The sequence below is a fragment of the Manis pentadactyla genome, chromosome 2, assembly GCF_030020395.1.
Source record: "Manis pentadactyla isolate mManPen7 chromosome 2, mManPen7.hap1, whole genome shotgun sequence".
NCBI classification, from domain to species: Eukaryota; Metazoa; Chordata; class Mammalia; order Pholidota; family Manidae; genus Manis; species Manis pentadactyla.
Genome location: NC_080020.1, coordinates 217,082,539 through 217,106,889, shown reverse-complemented (window position 1 = coordinate 217,106,889; position 24,351 = coordinate 217,082,539). Strand labels below are relative to the sequence as shown.

Genomic DNA, 24,351 nt, shown 5'->3' with positions numbered 1-24,351 from the left:
TTGTTTAAGCAGGTGAGCTTTTTAAAGTCATGTGATAGCTGTTACAAGTCATGTGATAGCTGTTACAAGACAGCCCAATTACTAACAAGAAGGGTGTCAAGTAGGAGTGGTCCCAGACCTTTATGAAAGTCTCCAAAAACCATCCTTGGTCTACTAGGATAAGAATTCAGGGATACTGGTGTTCACTTAAGGACTGCTGGATCGTATCAAAGTACTTTGAGACCTATAATCTAAAGGCAGTTTAGTTTGTTTTTTGAGATAAAAAATGTTTAGGCTGGACATCATACAATTATTAAATTTAAAAGAGAAATATAGCTTAACTTATAAAATAGAACATCAGGAGACAGTGTTTATTGTTGGAACAGAAAATGAAGTTTATGCTGTTTGATGTTGGAGTGATTGAAGCCTAACAATGTTACTATATTAGGAGAATAGAGGAAAGGATAGTTAGAGGTCCTGGGAGTTGTGAGTGAGTTAAATCTTCTCTGTTATGAAGCGCAATGAATAGGAATAATGACATAAATATCTAAAATTGTATAAGCAGCAAACACAGAGATAACCATCAAGAACCAAAAAAGTGAATGGTTAGTATTTTCTCAGAACGTAGGACTGAGGCTGTAGGTTACTGCTTCTTGTTATTTTTGTGCATTTTTAAAAAACTACCTGTATATATTGCTTTGAATTTAAAAATATGTATTTGAAGAAATTCTCCGAAGCCTTATTTCAAGGACAAAAAAGAAGAAGCTAAATTTTATTAGAAAGGCAGTGTGATATAATGGTTGTAAGAGTTAGTTCTGGTTTCAATTCCTAGTTCTAACCTTAACTTATGTAGGTTGATAATCAAATTGTTCACCCTTTTAAAGCCTTTGATTCCTCATCTATAAAAATAGTCTAGTAAATAATTCCTTTACTTCACAGGTGACTAGATGAGATAATACATGGAAAGCTGTTAGCATAGTGCCTGGCGTGTAGTAGCACTTAATAAATACTTGCTATTATTATGAAATTATATTCAGTAAATATGATAAATAATATAAAATTGCTTCCATTCCACTTAAGAAAAGGAAGATGATGAAATGGAGCAAAAGAAAGGGAAAGATAAGGTAGGGAAAAACTTTTTAATGGTAGAATAACAAAGATATGAATAATTTTTTAAATGCTGGGGTGGAATCAAAGACTCAAAGAGGAATTAAGAAAGAAAGGGAATAGTAATATGTTCTGAGTATTAGTTGAAGGAAACTACTACTTGTTATAACTTGTCATTCATCATTAGATAGAGAACACAAAAATAAGAAATGGTTCCCCTGTATTTAATTTTTCACAAAATATATTTAGGGGGACTATGCTAGTAGGTACTGTGAAGATAGATACAAAGAATAAAATATACAGGCAACTTTCAGGACTTAAAGCCAGCTTTGGCATATTCAAAACATACATACCTGAAAAGTTAAATAACAATGCAAGCAGTAAGTGATAAGTGCTAAACCCAAAAAACAGAGGAAAGTGTAGGTATACTGATCCCCTCATTTTACCAGATAGAGTTCAGTAATACTGTCTGAAGTTAAAGGTTCAGTGAGCAAGGCTAGACCAGCAACATAGGTCAGGTTTGTGAATGAATGAAATGGTAAGTCACACATAGTTCACAAAAAATTGCTTTTACTTTCATTTGCTGATAAAGCAGCTGATAAGCAAAGTAGCAATGCAAAGGATGCACATGAAATAAGCATGCAAATAGGTAAACATGATTCCTCATTGCTTCTTTTAAATAGTATGGAGGTATATCCAAAGTTTGCTGGTCTTGGTAGCACAACAGAATGAAATATCAAGTTGGAGATATACAAAATTTGGGGCATGCGTTTAAGCCCCCAGATAAGTCAGTACCCCAAACCAGTGTATACTGCCATATAAGATAGTAACTGTTATCTAATGAGACACTTGACCCAAACCTACTTTTTAGGTTCTGGATCCTAAGTTCTTCTGTTCAGCAGTGGAGAACTTAGTCCATGGTGGCTTTTGCATGGCAGATGCTCAGAGTTGTTAATGTCCACTTAAGGCTTTCTGTGAGCAAGTCTGGTCAGGGCTTATCTCGTCTGTGTCTCAGTTAAAGTTTCTGAAGAAGCGAAAAAGAAAATGTTTTGACTCAAATTCTGAAATCACACAAAGTAGAGAGAGATTTAGGTGTAGTTACTTCAGAGGCTCAAGAATGTTATCAATGACCCAAGTTCTATGTTTTTTCTCTGTAATCCATGGCAACTAGAAAAATGGCTGCCATGGTTATAAATTTCACATGCAAACAAAACTAGCTAGCAGAAAAAAAAGGGATTTTCTCTTTCCATTGCATCTCTTTTCAAAAGCCAGGAAACTTTTACTAGAAGACTCTTGTCCCCACTGGAATTATCCCCCTCCAAAAAAAAATATTTTTTCATGTCTGGCTAGTAAGGATATTGACCTAGCATACTCATAGATTATCCCTTGAGATGTGTGATTTGAGATAGTCCGCTGAACAAAATCCTACTCTGTCAGCAAGGAAGAAGAAAATATATGACTGTGGGCTGGCAGTAACAGTACCTGATAAAATCAAGAAATTAAGGTTTAAAATATTATTTTTAGTTGGCAGGTTGTATAGTTTAAGTGAACAAGTTCATATCATTGCAGAAAAAAATGCCATCAGTGCACTAAAAATTAAACATTTTGAAATATAGAAAGCAAACATAAAATTATAATATGCTAATAATACAACTACTTACATAGAAGACAGAATCTTCAGGGAACTTAGAACTAATAGAGAAGTTTAGAAATATTTCTAGATAAAAGAACAAGAAATAAAAATCAATGTCAACACTTTTTACTAGCAGCAACTAATTAGAAAAAAAAATTTCAAAATATGTTCACAATTTACAAAACTTAGAAAATGTTAAGTCATAATTCAAAGTCCAAAAGGAGATCCAAATAAAGATATTCATAATTAAAAGATTGTCATGAAGATAGTAATCATTCTGAAACTAATCTATAAATTCAGGGGAATTCCAGTCAACATCTCAACATGGAATTTGACAAATAGATGCCAAATTTAATTTAGAAGCATGAATACAATCTGGAAGAATGAGGATGAACTTGCTTACTATATATCAAGATTTAAAACTAAGCCTTAGAAAGTAAAACAATGTGGGACATAGGGATAAACAGTTCTACAAATTGGAACATAGTAGAGAACCCAGAGACACATGCAGACATATATGAAGACTTAATAAGTGTCACTTGCCACAATCGGTGGAGAAAGAACGGCCTATGTAATAAAGGCTTGTACAGTTGGCTTCCATGGAAGGGAAAGATTAAATCAGTTCCTTATATCATACTCAAAAATAAATTCTAGGTCGTTTAACGACCTAAATGTGAATATGAGTAGATCTCTGTGGCCCCTTAAGAGGACATAAAGGAAAAGTTTGATGTTTCCATTAAAATTTAAAACTTAGAATATAAAAGACACCATAAACAGGTTAAAAGATAAGTCATGGATTCAGGGAAGATATCTGCAACCCCATATAACTGACAAAGGATTACTATTCACAATACTCGAGATTCATACATGCTATTCATTATATACTTTCCTCACTGAATTGATATCATCTGTTTACTTATAATTGGTTATATCCTCTCCTTCCCTCTTCCCTCTTGCCAAATACAGGAGGTGTAAGCATCTCATAGGCAGGAATTTAGCACAGTGCCCAATGATTTGAGAAAATAAAGAAAGGAACATACTCAGGTCTGCATTGTAGTTTTCTTTTTAAAGAATTTTTTTAAAAGATCAGTTTGAAAACAGGTATGATTTCTTGACCTTAAGTATATCTCATTGACTGGAATATGGTACACAAAGAATAAAAAATTCCTGAGATCTTAAATTTTATTATACAGTTATGAATAATCCCCAGTTGGGAAATGGGGAGGAAAAACACCCTAGGAAACTAGTGTAAATGTGTTGATTGAGACTTTTCAAGAACAGCAGAAAAGAAGGAGGGAGGTGATGACGAAGAAGAAATACAGGTTATAATATAAGCCTTTAGGGGTGGTGTCTGCTTGTAGTTCAAATAAATGGAGACTCAAGAACTATATCCATAATACCAATAAAGAATTTCTAAAGTTCTATTTTTGGGAAAATGACAACAACAAAAGTAGGTCTAATGCCTGCTGCTTGGAAAGTAGTATAACATTGGCTGACGAAACTGCAGTTATTCTATTCCAGTTTTTCTTCTTCTCCAGCAAGGGTCTTCATACTATCAAGAAAAAAATAATATGAAGAGGAAGTAGCAGATAAATATGGTATACGTAGCCACGTCGGGCAGGGCAGGTCACAGACAGTCAAGAGGAGGGGAAAATGAACAAGAGTTATTTCAAGGGCAGAAATAAATTATTCTTAGTGAACAGAAAATGTAGGCTGGTGCTATTTAGAATAATTTCTTCTATTTGTCTAAACAACCTTTTTATTTTCTAAGGTTTTAATTTCTGAGGTTATTTTCTCATTTTTACTACCCCTCAACTATCTTTCCTCCTTACCCACCCATTTCCTTCTCAAGTTATCGCACAATTCGAAGAACATACAAAGCTACAAGTTTGGAGTCCCAACTCCCACTCCCCTGGCAATTTTATTTCTCTCCATCACTAAGTATTAATGTATTTTCACCTGTCCTTGTTGTCTTCTCTTCTCTCTGTAGACTTGCTATCCTTTTTGCCTTAAGTTTGCCATCCTCCTTGCCACCTGGCAGTCTGATCTTTCAGGGTCCCATTGAGTTCACTCATGGTCATCCCTGCCTTCATGCCCTAGGCTAAGTTAGCCGCTCCCTCTGTGCTGCTCTAGGTCTCTCCGTGTATGCAAGCCCAGCACTGCTTGCTCTGTATTGACCTCTGCCACTCAACAGAGAATTCCCAGACATTCACTCACCTTTATAGCCTTCAAACTCTATGTACTATCTTACATATACTGAGTTTTTAAAATAAATCTTTGTGAAATTAATGGTTATTTAAACGTGTCCATGGTCTGTTGAGTTTAAAAAGTAGATAGATTTATATACTGTAGAGTCTCTTTAAGTTTTAAAACCATACTATTGATATCTTTATTTTTGAAGTGGTCCAAATATTTTATCCTATTCCACAATTGCTGAAAGAGTTGCAATTTTAATATTTATATTATATTGAGCATTTTCCTTTCCAAATCAGTTTGTTTTCTAATCTAATGAGAATCAGGAAATGAATAAAACTAAAAGTAAGATTTGAGCTATTTGGCACTGAGAAGACAAGCAGCGACTCCCTAGCATCTTACTATGCTGATGGACAGTGATGACTGCAGTGGGGTAGGGTTGGGGGCTTGATAATAGGGGTGAATGTAGTAACCACAGTGTTGCTCATATGAAATCTTCGTAAGATTGTATATCAGTGATACCTTAATTTAAAAAGAATAATTGAACTATTTGGAGATTAGAGATTTAATTGTTCACAGCTTTATGTATTCTCTTATAAAACTCTCATAACCTTTCTAGTTTGCATAAAGCATACTAAAATATATCAAATGTGTTAAAATACATTAATATATCAATATATTTTCTAAGTAATTTATAAGTTACAAAGGACCATATAAGTCCAAAATAATGTTGATATTATTGTTACTGTTCTCTCTCTAAACAGTTTATTCGTGTCAAATTACTAAGCAAGAAAATCTTTAGCTATAGTTTGTAGATCTTCCAAGGTTACTTGTTTTGTTACCTGATAAAGTTCAGGCATGCCTATGACCTGGACCCCTTCGCCTGATACAGATACCATCTCCCAAACTAGTGTTCCATAGAAGATTGTTCTTGGAGATAAATGTTGATGGCTATATGTATCAGAAAAAAGGTTTGTGATAGGTAAGCTGCATAATATCCCCTTCTTAGAGATCCACAGTATGCTTTGGCCAATTAAAGGCTCATAGAATTACTGCAGTAAAGAAATCTGTTTCACCTTGTGTAACCCATCATTTCCAATACTTAGCACAGCACAGCATGCTATTTTCCTGGCACATCTATTAATATCCTGCAGAACAATGTTCTTTAGAACACCAATTTGGAAAATGCTGGTCTAAAGTAATTACTTCTTCTAGTTAAATAAATAGTCCATTTTCTCAGACCATTTGTTTCTTACATAATTCTCTCCAACTAATGAAATCACACTGGATTTTCTCCAAATATGTACCCATCAAGTAGGTACCCTCCAACTGAGAAGTACCTCAACTTTTCCATTCATCTTCCAGAATTTTATAAAATGTGCCCTATTATATACTTACTTTCTTACTTAGAACAGTTTGAGACCTAGGGCTGATGTTTCTTTTCTTTCCATTATTGCACATATATGAAATAACATGTTTAAAAAAGAATGATAAACATGTTTGTATGTGTATGTCTGTGCATGTATTTATGTATACAAACTGCAGAACACTAAATGTGGCAGAGCACTTGAAAGTAGAATCCATACACATGTACATATATGCACATAAGTATATGTACATATGAATGTATTCCACTTTTAAGTGCTTTCCCATATTTAGTGTTTTGTAAGCAAAAAGTATTTGATAAATGTTAGGAATTGCCAGCCTTTTGGCAAATAAATATGGGAAATAATCTTACTAAACTGCAATACTAAAACTTGATAGCAATCAATAAAAAAATTATGCTACTCTGTAAGGACCAAACTATATGTTATTATGTAGAAATATGATTTCTCATTGTTTCCATTTTTCTCTAGTTGATACACCAGAATCGGCAAGCTATCTTGAACCAGTTTGCAGCAAATGCTCCTGTTGGCATCAATATGAGATCAGGCATGCAGCAGCAAATTACACCTCAGGTAACGTGAGAAAACCAGACATTGTTAGTACTTCTCCAACCCAAGCTGTGTTTCTTAAAATGTTGACATATATGTCTTTGACATGGTCTGTGAATTGATCTTCTAATGATGTTTGTAGTATAGCTTTCTTCCAGAATGAATTTATAATTAGCTTGTGATACCCCTTCCTGATACTTGATCTAAAGCTCAGAGTTCTTTGTTTTGTTGTATTGTTATTGTCACTGCTCTCACATACCAGATGAATAAGGAGAAAACTCTTCCTGCTGGACTAAATGGTACCAGTAACAAGAAGCCTCAGATATGAAACTGAATGGTACCTGAAACCTGATCAAAGCCCTGCCACATTACGGAGTCATCTTCACTACCTTGTGTTCTCTGCTCAGAGCATCAGCATTTTTTGTTTTTGATTTATTTTAACAATCCTTGTATATGAACCCAGAGCCATTGAAACTTTAAACATAAAAAAACTGGGTAGCCTTCTGAGTGTTGTCTAGTACTCATTCCCTACCTAACTTCCACACATAATTTAACATTTTTGCTTCAGCCACTTCTTTGTTTTCTTAACCAAATTGGACACAAATTTTGGGAAATGAGTGATTTTAGAGAGGATTCAAAAAAAAAGCTCTTCATTTCTCTATAAAACATACCTAGATGGATTTGGGGCAAATAGGGGAAGACAACACTGACCAAAAGAATAAATATTGGCAGAAACTGCTGGTAAGCAGCAGACATTGGCATCTTCATGGATCCAGATTTGGGTTTCTCTTTGTCTAGAAATCTGTTGCTTGCTCATGCAAGGGTAATTAAGTTATGATGAAACAAGACCCTGCTTTTGGGATTCACATAAAAATGATTTCTATCAGAAAGTTACATGTCACAGTTTCTTCTAGACAGGCTGTGTCCACTTGACAGGCTTTATATTTAGTGGAGCTGTATGCTTTAATCAAATCTTAAATCTGAATTGACATTTTCCAAGTAAGGCTTTATTGACATGCCATGTTGCTTTTCAAGTTAGACCAAAAAGTGGTTTCAACCTAATTCCACCACTTCTTTCATCATTCATAATATTATAGCTATTAAAACACTTTAATGCCTGGAATTTTCTTGTACTACAACAAGGATGTAAAATAACTGGTTCCATTTATTTCTGTTTATCATTTTATTTCTAATTAATAAAGTTCTTTTTAAGTGCTAATTTGTTAGCATTGGATCCTAGATTTCTGATTCTTCCTTTCTTAATGGTATTTATAGGTTTTTCTAATGGTAAAGATAATACATGTTTATTACAGATAATTTGGAAAATACAGAAAACTACAATGAAGAAAATTTAAATCTCCTGTAATCACATTTTATTCATTTAAGTATAGTGGAATAAATTATCTCCATGAGAAAAAGAGGAAACTAAGTTTCTCCATACTAGAAACACAGTAAATTTTTTGGAAACAAAAAAGAAAAGTCTCCTTTCAACCTAATGTGAAATAGAATAGAAATCATCAAGCACATTTGCCTTCTGTTCTTCATGATTTTCCTGTTTCTCTTAACAGTTTTCTTGGCCTACATTATAATACCAATCAGTATGTACTTTCTTTGACCTTTTTTCAGTTCTGTGTGACTTTCAATGGGGAATTTGCATTTAACCGGCTTTGATGGTCAGATACTGTTTTAGCCATTTTCAACTACCTTTACTCTATGAAATGTACTTAATTTATTATTTTTTCTATGATAATTACTTTAAAGTTTTTGTTCCTTTTCTGTTTTAGTTTCCCTTGTATAGCAGTATTGCTACATATTTTTTGCCCTAAGCTACTAGGCTTTATTTTGTTAGCTTTCCAAGATAGGTAGTGATTGTAATAATATTAGTAACTGAGGATTTTTCTTCCTCCTCTGCAGCCACCCCTGAATGCCCAAATGTTGGCACAGCGCCAGCGGGAGTTGTACAGTCAACAGCACCGACAGAGGCAGCTAATACAGCAGCAAAGAGCCATGCTCATGAGACAACAAAGCTTTGGGAACAATCTCCCTCCCTCTTCTGGACTGCCAGTTCAAATGGGGAACCCCCGTCTTCCTCAGGGTGCTCCGCAGCAATTCCCCTACCCACCAAACTATGGTACAAATCCAGGAACCCCACCTGCTTCTACCAGCCCATTTTCACAACTGGCAGCAAATCCTGAGTCAACCTTGGCCAACCGCAATAGTATGGTGAACAGAGGCATGACAGGAAGCATGGGAGGACAGTTTGGCAATGGAATCAATCCTCAGATGCAGCAGAGTGTCTTCCAGTATCCAGGATCAGGTATGAGGATCACACCTGTACGTTGCTTTTGTAAGTACTACATACAGGCTCAGGTCTCTCTTCCTGCGTATTTCAGTTCACTAACATTGAGACAGTGTGCTGAAAAAGAGAGTCACTGAACATGGGCATCAGAAGTTCCAGGCTCCAGACTCAGCTCTTTCCACTAAATGGTTGAATGTTTTGGGGCTTATCTCTCATTGATAGCTAATATGATTAAATTGGAGAATCCATAAGGATCTGTCTGACTCTAAAATTTGTAATTTTGTCTGCAAAGCACATTCTCTTATTTTCTTACTTTCCTTCATGGATCCCTATAAGAATCTACTGACAATCCACTTTAAACGATGGGTTTAAGTACAGTAACTCAAAATTTGCATACAGTTTTTTCATTACGGTGGCAGTTTTATTTTTGAAAGTGACATAAGGATAATCAGTCTTCACAATGTCAGGCAACTTTCTGGCTTCCAAAAGGCTTTTTCTTTCAGTCTTTCCAAAAGGCTTTTTCTTTCAGTCTTTCATCTCTTCCATTCTTCTTGTCCTGGGTGATAGCTGTTTTTATTTTTCTTCTGTCACTTTAAGATTCTAATATGTGGCAGCAATAAAACACATTTGATTAATCCACCATGTTTCATCAAACTGATGCAAAATTAAAGACCAATTCCTGAAAAAAACTGAAATAAATCCCTTCATTTTATAAATGAAAGAAAAAGTAAATTTTAAGCCTGCTTAAAAATGAATTTCAATGAGAAGGCTGCTGTTTTGCTTGAATAAAATGTTGGAAGTTATATAGAGATTTTTGACATAGCAATATGCTTATCAACCCTGACAGCCAAATCAATTTAGACTTTTTATTCCAGTTAAAACAAGTGCTAAAATCCTTTGACTATTAAATTAGGTATCTAGGGAGACTTATGTCAGAGAATACCAGAATTCTCTAAGACATTTTAATCAAAATTATGGCACATTAATTCCTTTGTCCTCAAGATAATGAAGTCATCTTTGGCTGGTTTATATCACTGACACTATCTGTGTGGGCAAGAAAAGGATTATAAATCCATATTTTAATTATAAGATTATACTAATAGGAGTAACCTTCAAAAGAGTTGCATTTTCGTGTGCCTTACAATTTCTGTATGCAAAGAATTTTACAGGGCCTTTTCATTTTATTTATTCACTTTATTCTTATTTCACTTCATTCTGCAGAAATATTTCCTTCCAATTAGAAGACTTATGTAGTTATCTGTTTCCCTGTTCCTTTTCCAAAATGGCAGCTTAGCTGAAATGGCAAATAGGTTCTTAGTAGAACTCATGATATTGATTGCAGATCCTTAAATCAAAGATTTATTTTATTGGGGGAAAAAAGTAACTACAAGTAATCCAAATTTCAGAGTAAAAGGATATAATAAATATATAATATATATATAATATAAAATATAAATTCCCCAAGGATTCTTTTCTCTTAAAAAATAAAAACAGCACTTTTGTTAATTTTCAGTCATGCTCTTTAACACTTGTTCTCCAACAGGCCAAGAAAGGAAAACTTCCTATTCTGCTCCCATTCTTTGACAAAGCCACCTGGAAAGGCAGTGTCTGAAAACCTCAGTTCCAATGAAGTTGACAAGATGTCTTTCAGAGTTGTAGGTCTAGTCTTTGATCTATTGCATGTCAGTATAAAACACAGTGATTGAGATGAGTGGTTAGAGCTTCTTTCTTCTCCAAGCAGTATCACTAGATGTGTTACCACCCATCATAAGTGCTCTGTCAGTACCTAAATTTTTCTGCCAGCCCAACTCTTGATTGATTAAAGATACTTTTCAAAAAATAAGACTTTTTCTTTGATAAAGTCAGCAGTTATACTACAAACAAAATTCCAGAAGCTGAGCATGATGGAGAGAGTAGTTGCAGATCGAAATGATACGGCAGAGCTTTCAGTTCCTCTTCCATGAACTGCTTCAAAATAGTAGGGGGAAAATTGTTAGTTTTTCTGAGCATTAGAACACTTAAAGATACAATGTTTTTAATTTATTCTGTTGCTTTAAGTCATAAATTCACTCCAAGTGATCAACCTGGTAGAAAGTTTCAAAACTATGTTTTGTGTTGGTACAAATTCAAGTTCCAACCTTTTCAAGTCAAGCCTTCTCAAAAAAAAAAAAAGAAAAACCATGTTTTTGTGAATAAAGTTTTACTGGAACACAGCCATGCTCATTTGTTTACATATTGTCTATTGCTGGCTTCACATAACAGAATTGAGTAGTTAGTTGTTACAGAAACTACCGTAACAGTTTGTGGTTATGACCTGCAAAGCTGAAAATATTTACTATCTGGCCCTTTGCAGAAAAGGTTTGCTAATCCCTGTGTGAATTGATGGAAGTTAAAACCAAAGAATGAGTACCTTTGCTTAGCTTTGGTCCTTTACTTTGGCCTCTTTTAACTTAATATAGGCCCAAAGTAAATGATGGAACATGTAGGTAATAGTAATGGCTTCTAGGCAGGTAAGAGTATGCTTCCTTTTTTTCTGAAAACAGAACACTTTTTAGGTTATTATACCATAATGATGAGCACAAGAACAAAATTAGATATTTAAAATTTATTTTATACTAAGGCAAGTAAATATGAAGGAAATTTTTTTTTAATTTTGTACCCACTTCATGAATTCCTTGAAGCCAGTCCAGAGCTCCCTCTTCTGTGAAATACAGCAAACATGCTGCTCCACCCATTCCCTCTGAGTGATCTCATCTACTCCTGTGGCTTCAGTGACCTCTTCCTGCCAATGACTGTTCTCTCAGCTCATGTGTACAGCTGCCTTCTGAACAGACATTTGAGTTTTCTCCCAGCACCCCAAACTCAACTTGTCCAAAGTTAGACTCATCTACTCTTTTTCCCCTTCCCTCGTATCTCAATGTTCCAGCTATAATAAATTTACCAAGTTCCAAGACAAAGTATATATGCCCTCTTTTACTTGTAGGCCTTTGTACATCCTGTATCCTCCCACTAAATTATCCTTCCCTCATGTCTCATTCCTTTTCCTCCCTCCTCTCAGATGTATCTCCTCTGTGAAGCCTTCCCTGACATTCCCAATCATAAGCAGTTATCACCCTGTCTTATGGCCACTTGTTCACCTAGCTGCCTTTCTTTTTAAATAGCAAGTTCCTTGAGTGAGCAAAGTATTACCTTTTAAATAGTTGTTTCTTAACTGTTTAGTGCATTTGTCTGGCAGGGAGAGTAGATGCTCAATAAATCTTCGAAGATTTAAGTGAATGAAAGGATGAATTCCAATTCTAATTGCTGCTGCCAAATGGCTACAGTGCTACATATGGTCTGGCAGGGAGATTTAACATACTATGCAAAGACAGAGACATAGACTTTATAAACTAAAAGACTCTAGATTGTCTGGTCTGAGGAATACAAGGTCCAATGCAATGGTCGAACCAGGACTGGAACTCTTATCTACCTCTCCAATTCGTTATTCACAGGCTGGTTCTTCTACTAAAATTAGGTCATCTGATAAGGAAAACAGTTAGAATGTGACATGAGCCAGAAAGAAACTTCAAAAGGCATGCTGATATACTTCCAGACTCTTGTTTATTATTTAACTTTGCCCCCACAAAATAATATACAGAACATGAGGTTTTCCTCCCCACATATATATTTTTTCTGAAGGAAATTATTTCATCACAATTAAGGCTAAATATATATTAAGTACAGACAAGTATTTTTTTTGTTATCATTAATCTACAATTACATGAAGGACATTATGTTTACTAGACTCCCCCCTTCACAAAGTCCCCCCCACAAACCCCATTACAGTCACTGTTCATCAGCGTAGTAAGATGCTGTAGAATCACTACTTGTCTTCTCTGTGTTGCACAGCCCTCCCTATGCCCCTCCACTAAATTATACATGCTAATCATAAGGCCCACTTTCTTTTTCCCCACCCTTATCCCTCCCTTCCCACCCATCCTCCCCAGTCCCTTTCCCTTTGGTAACTGTTAGTCCTTTCTTGGGTTCTGTGATTCTGCTGCTGTTTGTTCCTTCAGTTTTTTCTTTGTTCTTATACTCCACATATGAGTGAAATCATTTGGTACTTGTCTTTCTCCGCCTGGCTTATTTCACTGAGCATAATCCCCTCTAGCTCCATCCATGTTGTTGCAAATGGTAGGATTTGTTTTCTTCTTATGGTTAAATAATATTCCATTGTGTATATGTACCTCATCTTCTTTATCCATTCATCTACTGATGGACACTTAGGTTGCTTCCATTTCTTGGCTATTGTAAATAGTGCTGCAATTAACACAGGGGTGCATCTGTCTTTTTCAAACTGGAGTGCTGCATTCTTAGGGTAAATTCCTAGAAATGGAATTCCTGGGTCAAATGGTAAGTTTATTTTGAGGAACCTCCATACTGCTTTCCACAATAGTTGAACTAATTTACATTCCCACCAGCAGTGTAGGAGGGTTCCCCTTTCTCCACAACCTCACCAACATTTGTTGTTGTTTGTCTTTTGGATGGCAGCCATCCTTACTGGTGTGAGGTTTTAATTTGCATTTCTCTGTTGACAAGCGATGTGGAGCATCTTTTCCTGTGTCTGTTGGCCATCTGAATTTCTTCTTTGGAGAACTGTCTGTTCAGCTCCTCTGCCCATTTTTTAATTGGATTATTTGCTTTTTGTTTGTTGAGGTGCGTGAGCTCTTTATATATTTTGGATGTCAGACAAGTATTTTTTAAAGTTATAACCAAAATTGTTAAAATTTTAAATATAGAATTAATGCAAAGATAGTCAACATATTAATGAAGATGATGGAAAAAACCCATCCTCTGGAGTGATAAACCAAAAAAAATTATATTTTAAGCAAAATTATTTACCAGAGATTAAAATTATATATGGAGGAAGCAGCAAGGAGAAAATATGTAGCTTTTTTATAATCTTTACCAAGAAAAAATTGTAATTGTAATCTTTAAAGCTTACAATTTAAATCTTAAAATTGTAATTGTAATCTTTAAATCTTACAATTTAAATCTTAAAATTGTAATCTTTACCAAGAAAAAAGGTAAACACTTAGTGAAAGAAAATAAATTAGTGAATAAATTAACTACATTTCTGAGCAGGTTAACCAAACAAAAAAAGAGAAAAATCTTAAAGTATAAGTGTTAAAAATAATCTTTAAAAAAAAAAATCTTAAAAAATTAAGTGTTAAAATATTAACAACGACAATACAGAATATTATACCGGCATATACAGTTATGTTTACAAAGAGACATTAATGACGTAGAAACAAACTTATAATCATAAGGAAAAAAACCAAGTCACAAAATTATGCAAAGTTTTATAAAGGAACATTTGAAGGAATTATACTAAATTATTGGTAATCAAAGTCTGACATTCTTTTTTCTTTTCTTTATAACTTTCTTTGCCTCAAAAATATTTAATTGTGAAATGTGTTTTGTCAGAAAAAAAGAAAAAATACAGAGTGCTGGCATAACAGAAAACTTTAAAAGAAATCCATTTTACTCTTTTAAATTATTATGGACTTCCACTTTTGGCCAAAATGGAGTAACAAGGATCAGATTTATTCTCCCCTCTGAAACAAACAAAATATCAAAGTACATAAAACAGCAGTTCTCAATATTGTCTAGACTGTGCTGCATAGAGGAGGAATCCCTACAGATGCCAGTGGTTTCTGTGAGTTGAGGCCGTAGAGCTGGGAGTCTCAGAAAGCCAGGACAAAGCTAGAGGTGTCAGCGCATAGTTGCAGAGAGGAGAGAACCACACAGAGGAAGAACTACAGGGTGCGCAGAGGGTCCCAGTCAGGTCTTGAGCTGAGAACTGATCGGGGGTGGGGTGGGGGTTAGTGTGTGTGTGTGTGTGTGTGTGTGTGTGTGTGTGTGTGTGTGTGTGTGTGTGTGTGTGTGTGTGTATGTGTGTGTGTGTGTGTGTGTGTGTGTGTGCAAGTAGAATCCACAGAAGGATTTTTGCCTGGGTAGCAGGGCTAAATGATCCCTAGACTAATAAACCTTGCTATTGTTTCTTTAGGCACAAGACTCAAAAGAATTAAACTTTTTCCAGGTAACCTAACCATGACCCATGGTAAAAAATATTTAAAAGACTAAAAATCCAGCACCTAATGAAGTAAAATTCACAAGATCTGGAGTCTGATCTTTTTAAATTATGAGGCTTGCCAGAGATGCAGGAAAATAAAACTAATAATGAGGAGTAAAATCAGTCATCAAAACTAACCTAGAAATTACACAGATACAGAATTAGACAGGAACATTAAGACAGTTATAAATTATACATTCATTATTTATGTTCAGGAAGCTAAAGGAAAGCTTGGACATGTTAAGTAAAGGTATGGAAGATAAAAATAAAACCAAAAGCAAACTTCTGGAGATAAAAACTACAGAATCTGAGATGAAAAATATACTGAATGGGATAAGAAGCAGAATACACAAGAAAAATACAGTGAACTTAAAGATTTAACAATAGTAAAAGGAAAAAAAGATTCAACTATGTAAAATGAAATGAGAGAAAAAAGACTGAAAAGGTAGTAAATTCACTCCAAATTGATTTTATAATTCAGTGCAATCCCTGTCAAAATATCAACATGCTTTTTGGAGAAATTGACAAGCTTCTCCTAAAATTTATATGGAAATGCAAAGGACCTAGGGTAGCCGAGACAATTTTGGAGAAGAAGAACAAAGTTGGATCACTACCAGTTTCAGAAAAAAACATAAAGTTACAGTAATCAAGACAATGTAATATTAGTACAAGTATCAACATACATATCACTGCAACAACAAAAAACAAACTTTTATGGTCAATTGATTTTCAGCACAGGTAAATCAACAACTAATAAGCACTATCCTGAATAAAAGGAAACAAACTGATGATAAATGCTACAGAATGGCTGATCCTCGGAGACCTTCTAATAGGTGAAGGACACCAGACACAAAAGACCTCATATGTTTACATTTATGTGAAATTTCCAAAAAGGCAAATCTGTAGAGAGAATGCAGATCCACTGGTTGCCTGAGGCTGGAGGTGGCAGCGCAGAACGACTGAAGCACAGGAATTTAGGGGTGATGGAAATGGCTAAATTGGATTATGGTGATGGTTACACAACTCGGTACATTCACTAAAAAAAAATCACTGAATCATGCAGGTCAATGACTGAATTTGAGGCTATGTAGGTTACATCTTCAATAAAGATTTTTTTTAAAAACAGGGAAGGGTAGAGCCCACAAGACGACTGACTAGGCGTGGCCAGCAAAAACCCTTTCATTTTTCTTATTTTACAATGGGTTTTTCTTACCTTTCTTCCTTTCCAACTTATTTTTGTTACACAGATAATCTGTCATGTGTGTTCATATGTGTTTTTTACACTTGAAAATCCATATAAGAAGAGAAGAAGAAAAAAAATCATACGCAATCTTCATACCCAAATCAACGACTTAGTAAACGGAAAGCATTCTTTTAAATTGATTTTATGTTTATCTGTCTGTACTGAAATTTCCTGCCTTCCTTTTAAGAGACTGAATTTTCCCTGTTCTACTGAGGCCATTTCTTACTATATTAAGACAGATCCTTATGGAGTTTTTTTTATTTTGTGGGGTTAATAAATTTATAGTGTATTCACATTAATTGATTTGTGTCAATTTGCAGGAATGGTTCCCCAAGGTGAGGCCAACTTTGCTCCATCTCTAAGCCCTGGGAGCTCCATGGTGCCGATGCCAATCCCTCCTCCTCAGAGTTCTTTGCTCCAGCAGACTCCACCTGCTTCTGGGTACCAGTCACCAGACATGAAGGCCTGGCAGCAAGGAACTATGGGAAACAACAAGTAAGGGGGCAGTTGTTGTATAAGCATCCCTGATACCCTGTAGCACAGAAGAACAGCTGGGCTGTCAATCTAAATTATTGGTTACTGCTATTTGCAAATTCGAGGAACTGAATTTTATGTTACAGCAAAGAAAAATAATTACTTTAAATCCTTTAAGTTCCAAATCACTTTAAAGGCAGATTTGTGTGCTCATAGTACGAAAATGTGGTTGAGTGGGACCTACCTTTTTATCCCACTGCCAGCATACCTGAAGAAAATGATCAACTCCTATGAGTAGTAGAGCTTCCTTGATGTAGCAATGGGTAATTTTTAAAGAGTCTCTCCTTAAAAAAACACATAAAAATCTTAAATATAAACAAGAATGGCAAAATGTTAGAATTCAGTAGAGCTGAATAGTGGGCTCACAGGTTTCACTCTTCTCAGTATGTTTGAAAGATTTCATAGCAAGAACAAAGATTTTTAATCTTTTTAGGTCATTCTGCCTTACCCAGCTCTTTGAATCTGTTTATTTTCAGTGGCTTCGTCTTGCCCATTCTGCTTAGAATTATCTCACTAAAGTCATATTTCCCCTAAATCCTTGCTGCTGAACTTTTCACACATCACTGGAGTTTTATAAGGGTTTTAATTTGGTTGTGTCTTGGTTCTAATGACAGGGAAGCTGTTTGATCTGACAACATAATAAGTAAGGCAGTTGAAGTTGAAAACTTAAGACCATATTCTCTTAAAGTTCATTGAAAGGTGAGAGAGGAAATCTTCCTGTTAAGAGAACTGTGTAGCTCTCAGTGAGGACTGTGTGAAAATTAGGTAGAAATGGAACTATCTCCATAACATGCAAGAAGAATTTATTTAGTCTCCTGATGGGTTCTAATCCTAGCTTCCTAAACTCGTGTTAGATTCCTTGGTCCATTATTATAATTACTTCCTTACAGGCACTCTCAGCTCCCTTGCCCAGCTCCCGCTCTGTTGCATTTGTGCCCAGCAAAAGGCTCCCTAATATAATCCAACTAAACTCTTATCCATACTTACACTTAAGCATTTAAATGTGACATGAAAAAATGTCCTGCTGACATGTCCTCTCCCCCTTACAGTAAAATTCCTTAAAAGATGCCGTCACTTCATCACCTTCCATTCCATACTGTAGCAGTCAGACTTTCATCCTTGCTGCTCCACCAAAAATATTCTTGTCTGTGTTGCAAATGTCCTGTACAGTGCCAAACATGATCATTGGGAGATTTGACATATTTGAGCATTTATTCTTCCTTGAAACTCTTTCTTCATTTGGTTTCTGGAACAACTTCCTTTCTTGAGAAAGGTGACTCTCCTATCAGTCTCCTCTCAGAGCTTATTCTAGGGCATCTTCGCCATATCTACATGACCCCTTGGTCATAGCGTCCAGTCTTATTACCATAAGTGCCTATTTCTGTGCTTGTGACTCCCAAATTTAAATCTCCAGCCCAGACTTCTCCCCTGAACTGTATATGTATACAACTACCTTCTCAACATCCTTGCTTAAAAATCTAATAGACCTCTCAAACTGAACATGACAAAAACTAGATTGAACTCTCCCTAAATCTGCTCTCCTGCTTGTCCCCATCTCAGTAAATGACAGCTTCATTCTTCCAGTTATTCAGAGTAAAACCTTTTCTCTTTCTCTCACATCTGCCATCAAGCATCCTATAGCAAATCATGTCTTGGCAGCTCTCACTTCTTACTTGTCCTGCTTTAGTGCCAGCCGCCGTCATCTTTTCCCTAGTCCTCTGCAGTAGCCTCCTGCCTCTCTGATTCCACCTGTGCTCTGCTACAATTTAAACTCTGTGTGGTAGCCAGAGTGATGCTTTTAAAATGTGAGGCGTATGTCAGTCCTTTACTCAAAACTCTGCAACTTACTCAAAATACAATATTGGGCCTCTGAAGTTCTATGTAGTCATGTTCCTGGATACATCTCTGACCTCAGCTGCTGTTCTTATCACGCACTCTGCCACACTGGCTTCTGTTTATTCTTCTGTTCCTCAGATGTGCCAAGTACATTGCAAACTCAGGGCCTTTGCATTTTAAATCCCTCTGCTGGCATGTTCTTTTCTCAGTAGCCACATGGTTTGCTCTCTCACACTTCAAGTCTCTCCTTACATGTCACCTTATTAGACGTAGATATTAAATGTCACTCTATTAAACTTCCCTGAATATCATTTGTAAATCACCACCATTTCCCACCCCCCTGGATCCTCCTTTCCCTTCTTTATTTCCCTTCATAGTGCCTAACACCTGACATATTGTGTGTTAGTCTGTTTATGGTTTGGCTCTTCCTACTAGAATATAAGCATCATAAGAGCAAGGACTCTGTTTTTGTTTGCTTCTCTATGTCCATCCTTTAGAACAGGTCAGCACATAATGTACATCTGTTGAACAAATAAGTACGAAGATTCCCTCTCTCTACCCGAGTCACTTCTTGGACTCAGATTAAAATGTGGACTTAAGCTTTTGTTGTACTTGTAGTTTAGCAGTTACTGTGAACTTTGGCTTTCCCAGATAATTAGAGAAAGAAAATAATTATTACAGACTCTTCAAACATCCACACTTGCTTATTTGCTTCATAGGTAGAGGCTCATTAGTCAACACAGGCAGCATATATTTTGTAACTACTCACTGTTTCTGTTGCCTGCAGTGTCAGATAGCACAAGGAACAGGAAAACCGCCCCTCTTGTCAAGTTACCAAGCCGTCTAAATGGTGACAGGAATAAGTCAGAGAGAAGTAAAACGTGAAACAAAGAATCACTAAATAGAATGATGTAATGGAGTTCAGAGACAGTGTAATATAATTCTGTTTCTCTGGTAAGAGAAGGGTTAAACCAAACCACCTTGTCAGTGGAACTGGGCAGTGTTTCTCAGTAACTGGTCAGTCAGAGGGAGGCTTCTAGTGCTTATTAGCATTTTAAAGGGTAAGGAGGCCTGTTATTTAACCCTTTGTTTTATGGAGTTATTTGACCAGGAACTCCTCCCTGCTTGTCAGTCAATGCCTGTAGTACCTATGGAAGTGACTTAAGGCTGAAGTTGTCATCTTTCCCTTTCTCCCCCGTGATATAGAGGCTACCAAATACCCGCTAAGGAATTTAGCTTCGCAAACTCCAAATGCTGCCTAAGGAAACTGTGATAACTGCCCTGAGGCTGAGCAGGGAAGCACAGTAAGGGAGGGGTCCTTTGCACATCAGGCCCACAGTGCTGGTGAGCCCTCCAGTCCACTCCAGGGCCTGGGACAGTGGGTAGTACTGCAGAAGGGCCTCGTCTTCTTCCCATTATGGAAGAAACTAAAACGGAGCTATTGGCAGGAGCAGTTCGAAAGAACTTAAGCTGATATACAGACCCAAGTGCAAATTTGAAAAAAAACTAAATCCTATACCTTTTTTCCCTAAGTATGACATCATTGCCGTCCTTGGAGTTTCTACATGCACTAATTTACATATCCCTGCACCTCCACAGTGATTTATGTATCAGTTGACAAATGAGCAATTGTCTAAGGCAGAAATGTTCTCATTAGAAAATGGGCAGTAAACTAATAGGTTTTTTTCTCACCTTTACTTGTACAGACACTGACTCACAAGCATACACACTGTACAGACATTAATGGTCCACAGATGCATTACCACTTCCTAGGCATATAATTTTCTTTGAGCATTTATGTTTTATAATTACTTGGGGGAAATTTTGCTGCTTTTCTTCAGACATGATGAATAGGCAGTTTCTCAGACTGTTAATTTCAATATGATGGCATTAATCTACCAGAAACTATAAATGTCAGTACATCCTGCTTACCTCCCCAGGAGCTAGCAAAGTGTCAAATAAACCATTGATGAAGTAAACAATTTTTAAAAATCAAGTTCTCCAGAATCAACATTAAAATAGGTAGAATGTTACCAGCAGCTTATTGTTTTACAGTTGATAAATAATCATAAAACATTTGATGTTTTGTAGAACTTAACAAAAGACACAATCCATACCATTTGCCTTTAGATGTGTCTAGCTGTATCACTTAGAATTTTGGGAGTTCAAATATAAATTTAAAATGGTATTTACTTAGGATGTATTCTCTACTATTCTGCCTACTAATAGAAACTGGTTTAACATTTGAAATCTTTGGTATAACACTGTCCAGAACTTGGCCAGGAAGACAGATGTCAGTAAAACAAAGCCTTCTTAAAAACATAATTACCCTTGGGTTTTGCTCCCAGAAAGGACGTGAGGCCATCTTCAGGCCCAAGAAAACCTTTGAAGTTTTTTAAAACATTAAATTTGCCATAACTGGTTATGTTCATTTGGTTTCTTCTTAGTATATAGCATATGGAGAGCCGCCAGAAGCTGAAACCTTAAGAAGTGACAGCAAGCTATCCCTGAATAAGGGCCCTCAAATGTTAATGTGCATAAGTAGTTAGAAATGCATCTTCCTATACCCACTCCTAGAAAAAAAGGATTTACTAGGGCTGGAGTAAAGCCTGGGAGTTTCAGTTTTCAATGAGTCTCAGGGAATTCTCTTGCAGATGGTCTCTGGACTATACTTCAAAAAACATTAGTGTAGATATAGTAAAATATAATAAAAAGCATTCTGAACCTCATCAGTTGACAGCACTGAGTAATAACCCATGTTCATAACTAATTCATTCATCAGTATTTACTGAGTACCTGAAGACAAGGAATAAGTGGAACAAGAGACCATCATTCCCCTCAAGTGTTAAGTCTAAGAGGATATACAAACAATTGCAATATAAGAGTGCTATCTTCGAGCCTGCATTCCTTTATTAATTCATTCAACAAACCTTTAATAAGGGTATATATATATATACACATTAAAAATTGTGTAGTAAATGTCAGAATGATTTCTGTGGTTAAATGGACAAAGTTCAGTTATCTAGAAGATTTACGTATATGGAAAACTTCCTTTCTTAATTATTCAGATAATTGGAACTTAACTCTGATACTAGGCCAGATAATTCTAACTTAAAATGAGCTCTTTTTGAGCTCATGCGTCTCAACAAACAAAAAGCAGATAATCCAATTAAAAAATGGGAAGAGTATCTGAACAGACACTTCTCCAAAGAAGAAATTCAAATGGCCAACAGGCACATGAAAAGATGCTCCACATCGCTAATCATCACAGAAATGCAAATTAAAACCACAATGAGATATCACCTCACACCAGTAAGGGTCGCCCCCATCCAAAAGACAAACAACAACAAATGTTGGCAAGGTTGTGGAGAAAGGGTAACCCTCCTACACTGCTGGTGGGAATGTAAATTAGTTCAACTATTGTGGAAAGCAGTATGGAGGCTCCTCAAAAAACTCAAAATAGAAATACCATTTGACCCAGGAATTCCACTCCTAGGAATTTACCCTAAGAATGCAGGAGCCCAGTTTCAAAAAGACATGTGCACCCCTATGTTTATCATAGCACTATTTACAATAGCCAAGAAATGGAAGCAACCTAAGTGTCCATCAGTAGATGAATGGATAAAGAAGATGTGGTACATATACACAATGGAATATTATTTAGCCATAAGAAGAAAGCAAATCCTACCATTTGCAACAACATGGATGGAGCTAGAGGGGATTATGCTCAGTGAAATAAGCCAGGCGGAGAAAGACAAGTATCAAATGATTTCACTCATCTGTGGAGTATATGAACAAAGCAAAAACTGAAGGAACAAAAGAGCAGCAGAATCACAGAACCCAAGAATGGACTAACAGTTATGAAAGGGAAAGGAACTGGGGAGGGAGGGTGGGAAGGGAGGGATAAGGAGGGGGAAAGGGGCATTATGATTAGCACACGTAATATGGGGGGCCAGCACAGGGAAGGCAGTACAACACAGAAAAGACAAGTAGTGATTCTATAGCATCTTACTATGCTAATGGACAGTGACTGTAATGGGGTATGTGGTGGGGACTTCATAATGGGGGGAGTCTAGTAACCATAATGTTGCTCATGTAACTACATTAATGATACCAAAATAAAAAATAAATTTAAAAAAAGAGCTCTTTTTAAGGGCACAAAAATTCTCAATCATAATATAAGTTGGTCACAGGGTAAGTAGTACAGCATGGAAAATACAGCCAATGATTCTGTAACATCTTCCTATGTTGACATATAGTGACCACACTAGTGGGGGTGAGGATTTAATAATATGGTAACTGTTGAACCACTGTGTTGTATACTTAAAACCAGTATAAGATTGAATATTAATGATATTTCAATTAATAAAAGAGCTCTTTTTACTTATTAAATCCCTTGGGCAGAGTTCAAAATGCATCTGAATTATACTCAATCCTTACATATTATAATAAGATATAGTCTTACTTATAACTTAAGAATGTAAAATATTTTCTTTGAAATTTATCTAACAAAAAAGAAACAGAGTCCAATCACGTTACCCCATGTTCATGATCAGTGGATGTAATTGGGATTGTTTTTGAGTTAACAGTGTATTCAGTCAAGCTGTCCAGAACCAGCCCACACCTGCACAGCCAGGAGTGTACAACAATATGAGCATCACGGTGTCCATGGCAGGTGGAAACACAAATGTTCAGAACATGAACCCAATGATGGGCCAGATGCAGATGAACTCTTTGCAGATGCCAGGAATGAACACTGTGTGCCCTGAGCAGGTAAGGAGCACAACTGGAACACTTGCTACCCAGTCCACACACACCCATGCCACAGTTTATTATTCCAAGGAAAATCGATATGTTCACAGTTATTCATCAAAAATAACCACACCATACAGTGATGTATGTCAGTTCTTTCTCAATAAAACTGATGGGCTGGTGGGCTGATGGTGGAGGACCACACTTCTTTCTTCTTTCCCACTATCTTTACACAATTATAATCCCTTAGGAGAAACAATGAAAATTTTGACAAAACTTATAAGGTCTTAGTCTCGTGAGATTTTAGGGTTTTAGATTTAATATAAAATGATTCATATAATACATTGGCTTGGACCTTTAACCCCTTTATATTCTGAACACTTTCTTACATTTCTCCCTTTCAATTCAACATTTATTCAGTACTTACTGTGTGCAAAGATAGGTCTGTAGGAGATAATATTAACAAATTGGGGAGATACAACATAAATAAAGGATCAGTCAAATAGTAGGACAGAGCAACTATGTAAGAGTTGGACCCCCATAGGAGCATACATATTTATGTTTCAGATTAGGGGTATATACAATTAACTACTGAGGGCTTAAATGAAAAGGGGCCTGCTTAGAAAAGTCTTCATGGAAAATCTAAAGAAAGAGCATAGAAAACAACATTCAAGACTGGTTATCACAATATGACTTAAGCAGGAATAGAGGTTAAGAAGAATCTAA

At 36.0% G+C, this 24,351-nt stretch overlaps 1 protein-coding gene and 1 long non-coding RNA gene across 10 annotated transcripts in view; one reads left to right on the top strand and one right to left on the bottom strand.

The window, feature by feature from the left end:
* Positions 1 to 24,351, top strand: part of NCOA1 (nuclear receptor coactivator 1) — a 259,770-nt gene that overhangs the window by 227,638 nt on the left and 7,781 nt on the right. For all 8 annotated transcript variants that reach the window (XM_057497397.1, XM_036881618.2, XM_036881617.2 and 5 more), the window contains 4 exons: positions 6,769 to 6,870; positions 8,761 to 9,163; positions 16,824 to 16,998; positions 23,463 to 23,646. In XM_057497397.1, the coding sequence (XP_057353380.1) occupies positions 6,769 to 6,870; positions 8,761 to 9,163; positions 16,824 to 16,998; positions 23,463 to 23,646 (864 nt within the window). The remainder of the gene's footprint in view (positions 1 to 6,768; positions 6,871 to 8,760; positions 9,164 to 16,823; positions 16,999 to 23,462; positions 23,647 to 24,351) is intronic.
* Positions 79 to 21,649, bottom strand: LOC130682630 (uncharacterized). Of its 2 annotated transcripts, XR_008995925.1 has the most exons (4): positions 18,025 to 21,649; positions 17,222 to 17,321; positions 2,748 to 2,803; positions 79 to 2,110 (listed from the first exon to the last, which is right to left on the bottom strand). It is a non-coding gene; the product is annotated as an uncharacterized LOC130682630 (long non-coding RNA). The 2 variants fall into 2 exon arrangements; XR_008995924.1 differs by having other exon boundaries at positions 79 to 2,803.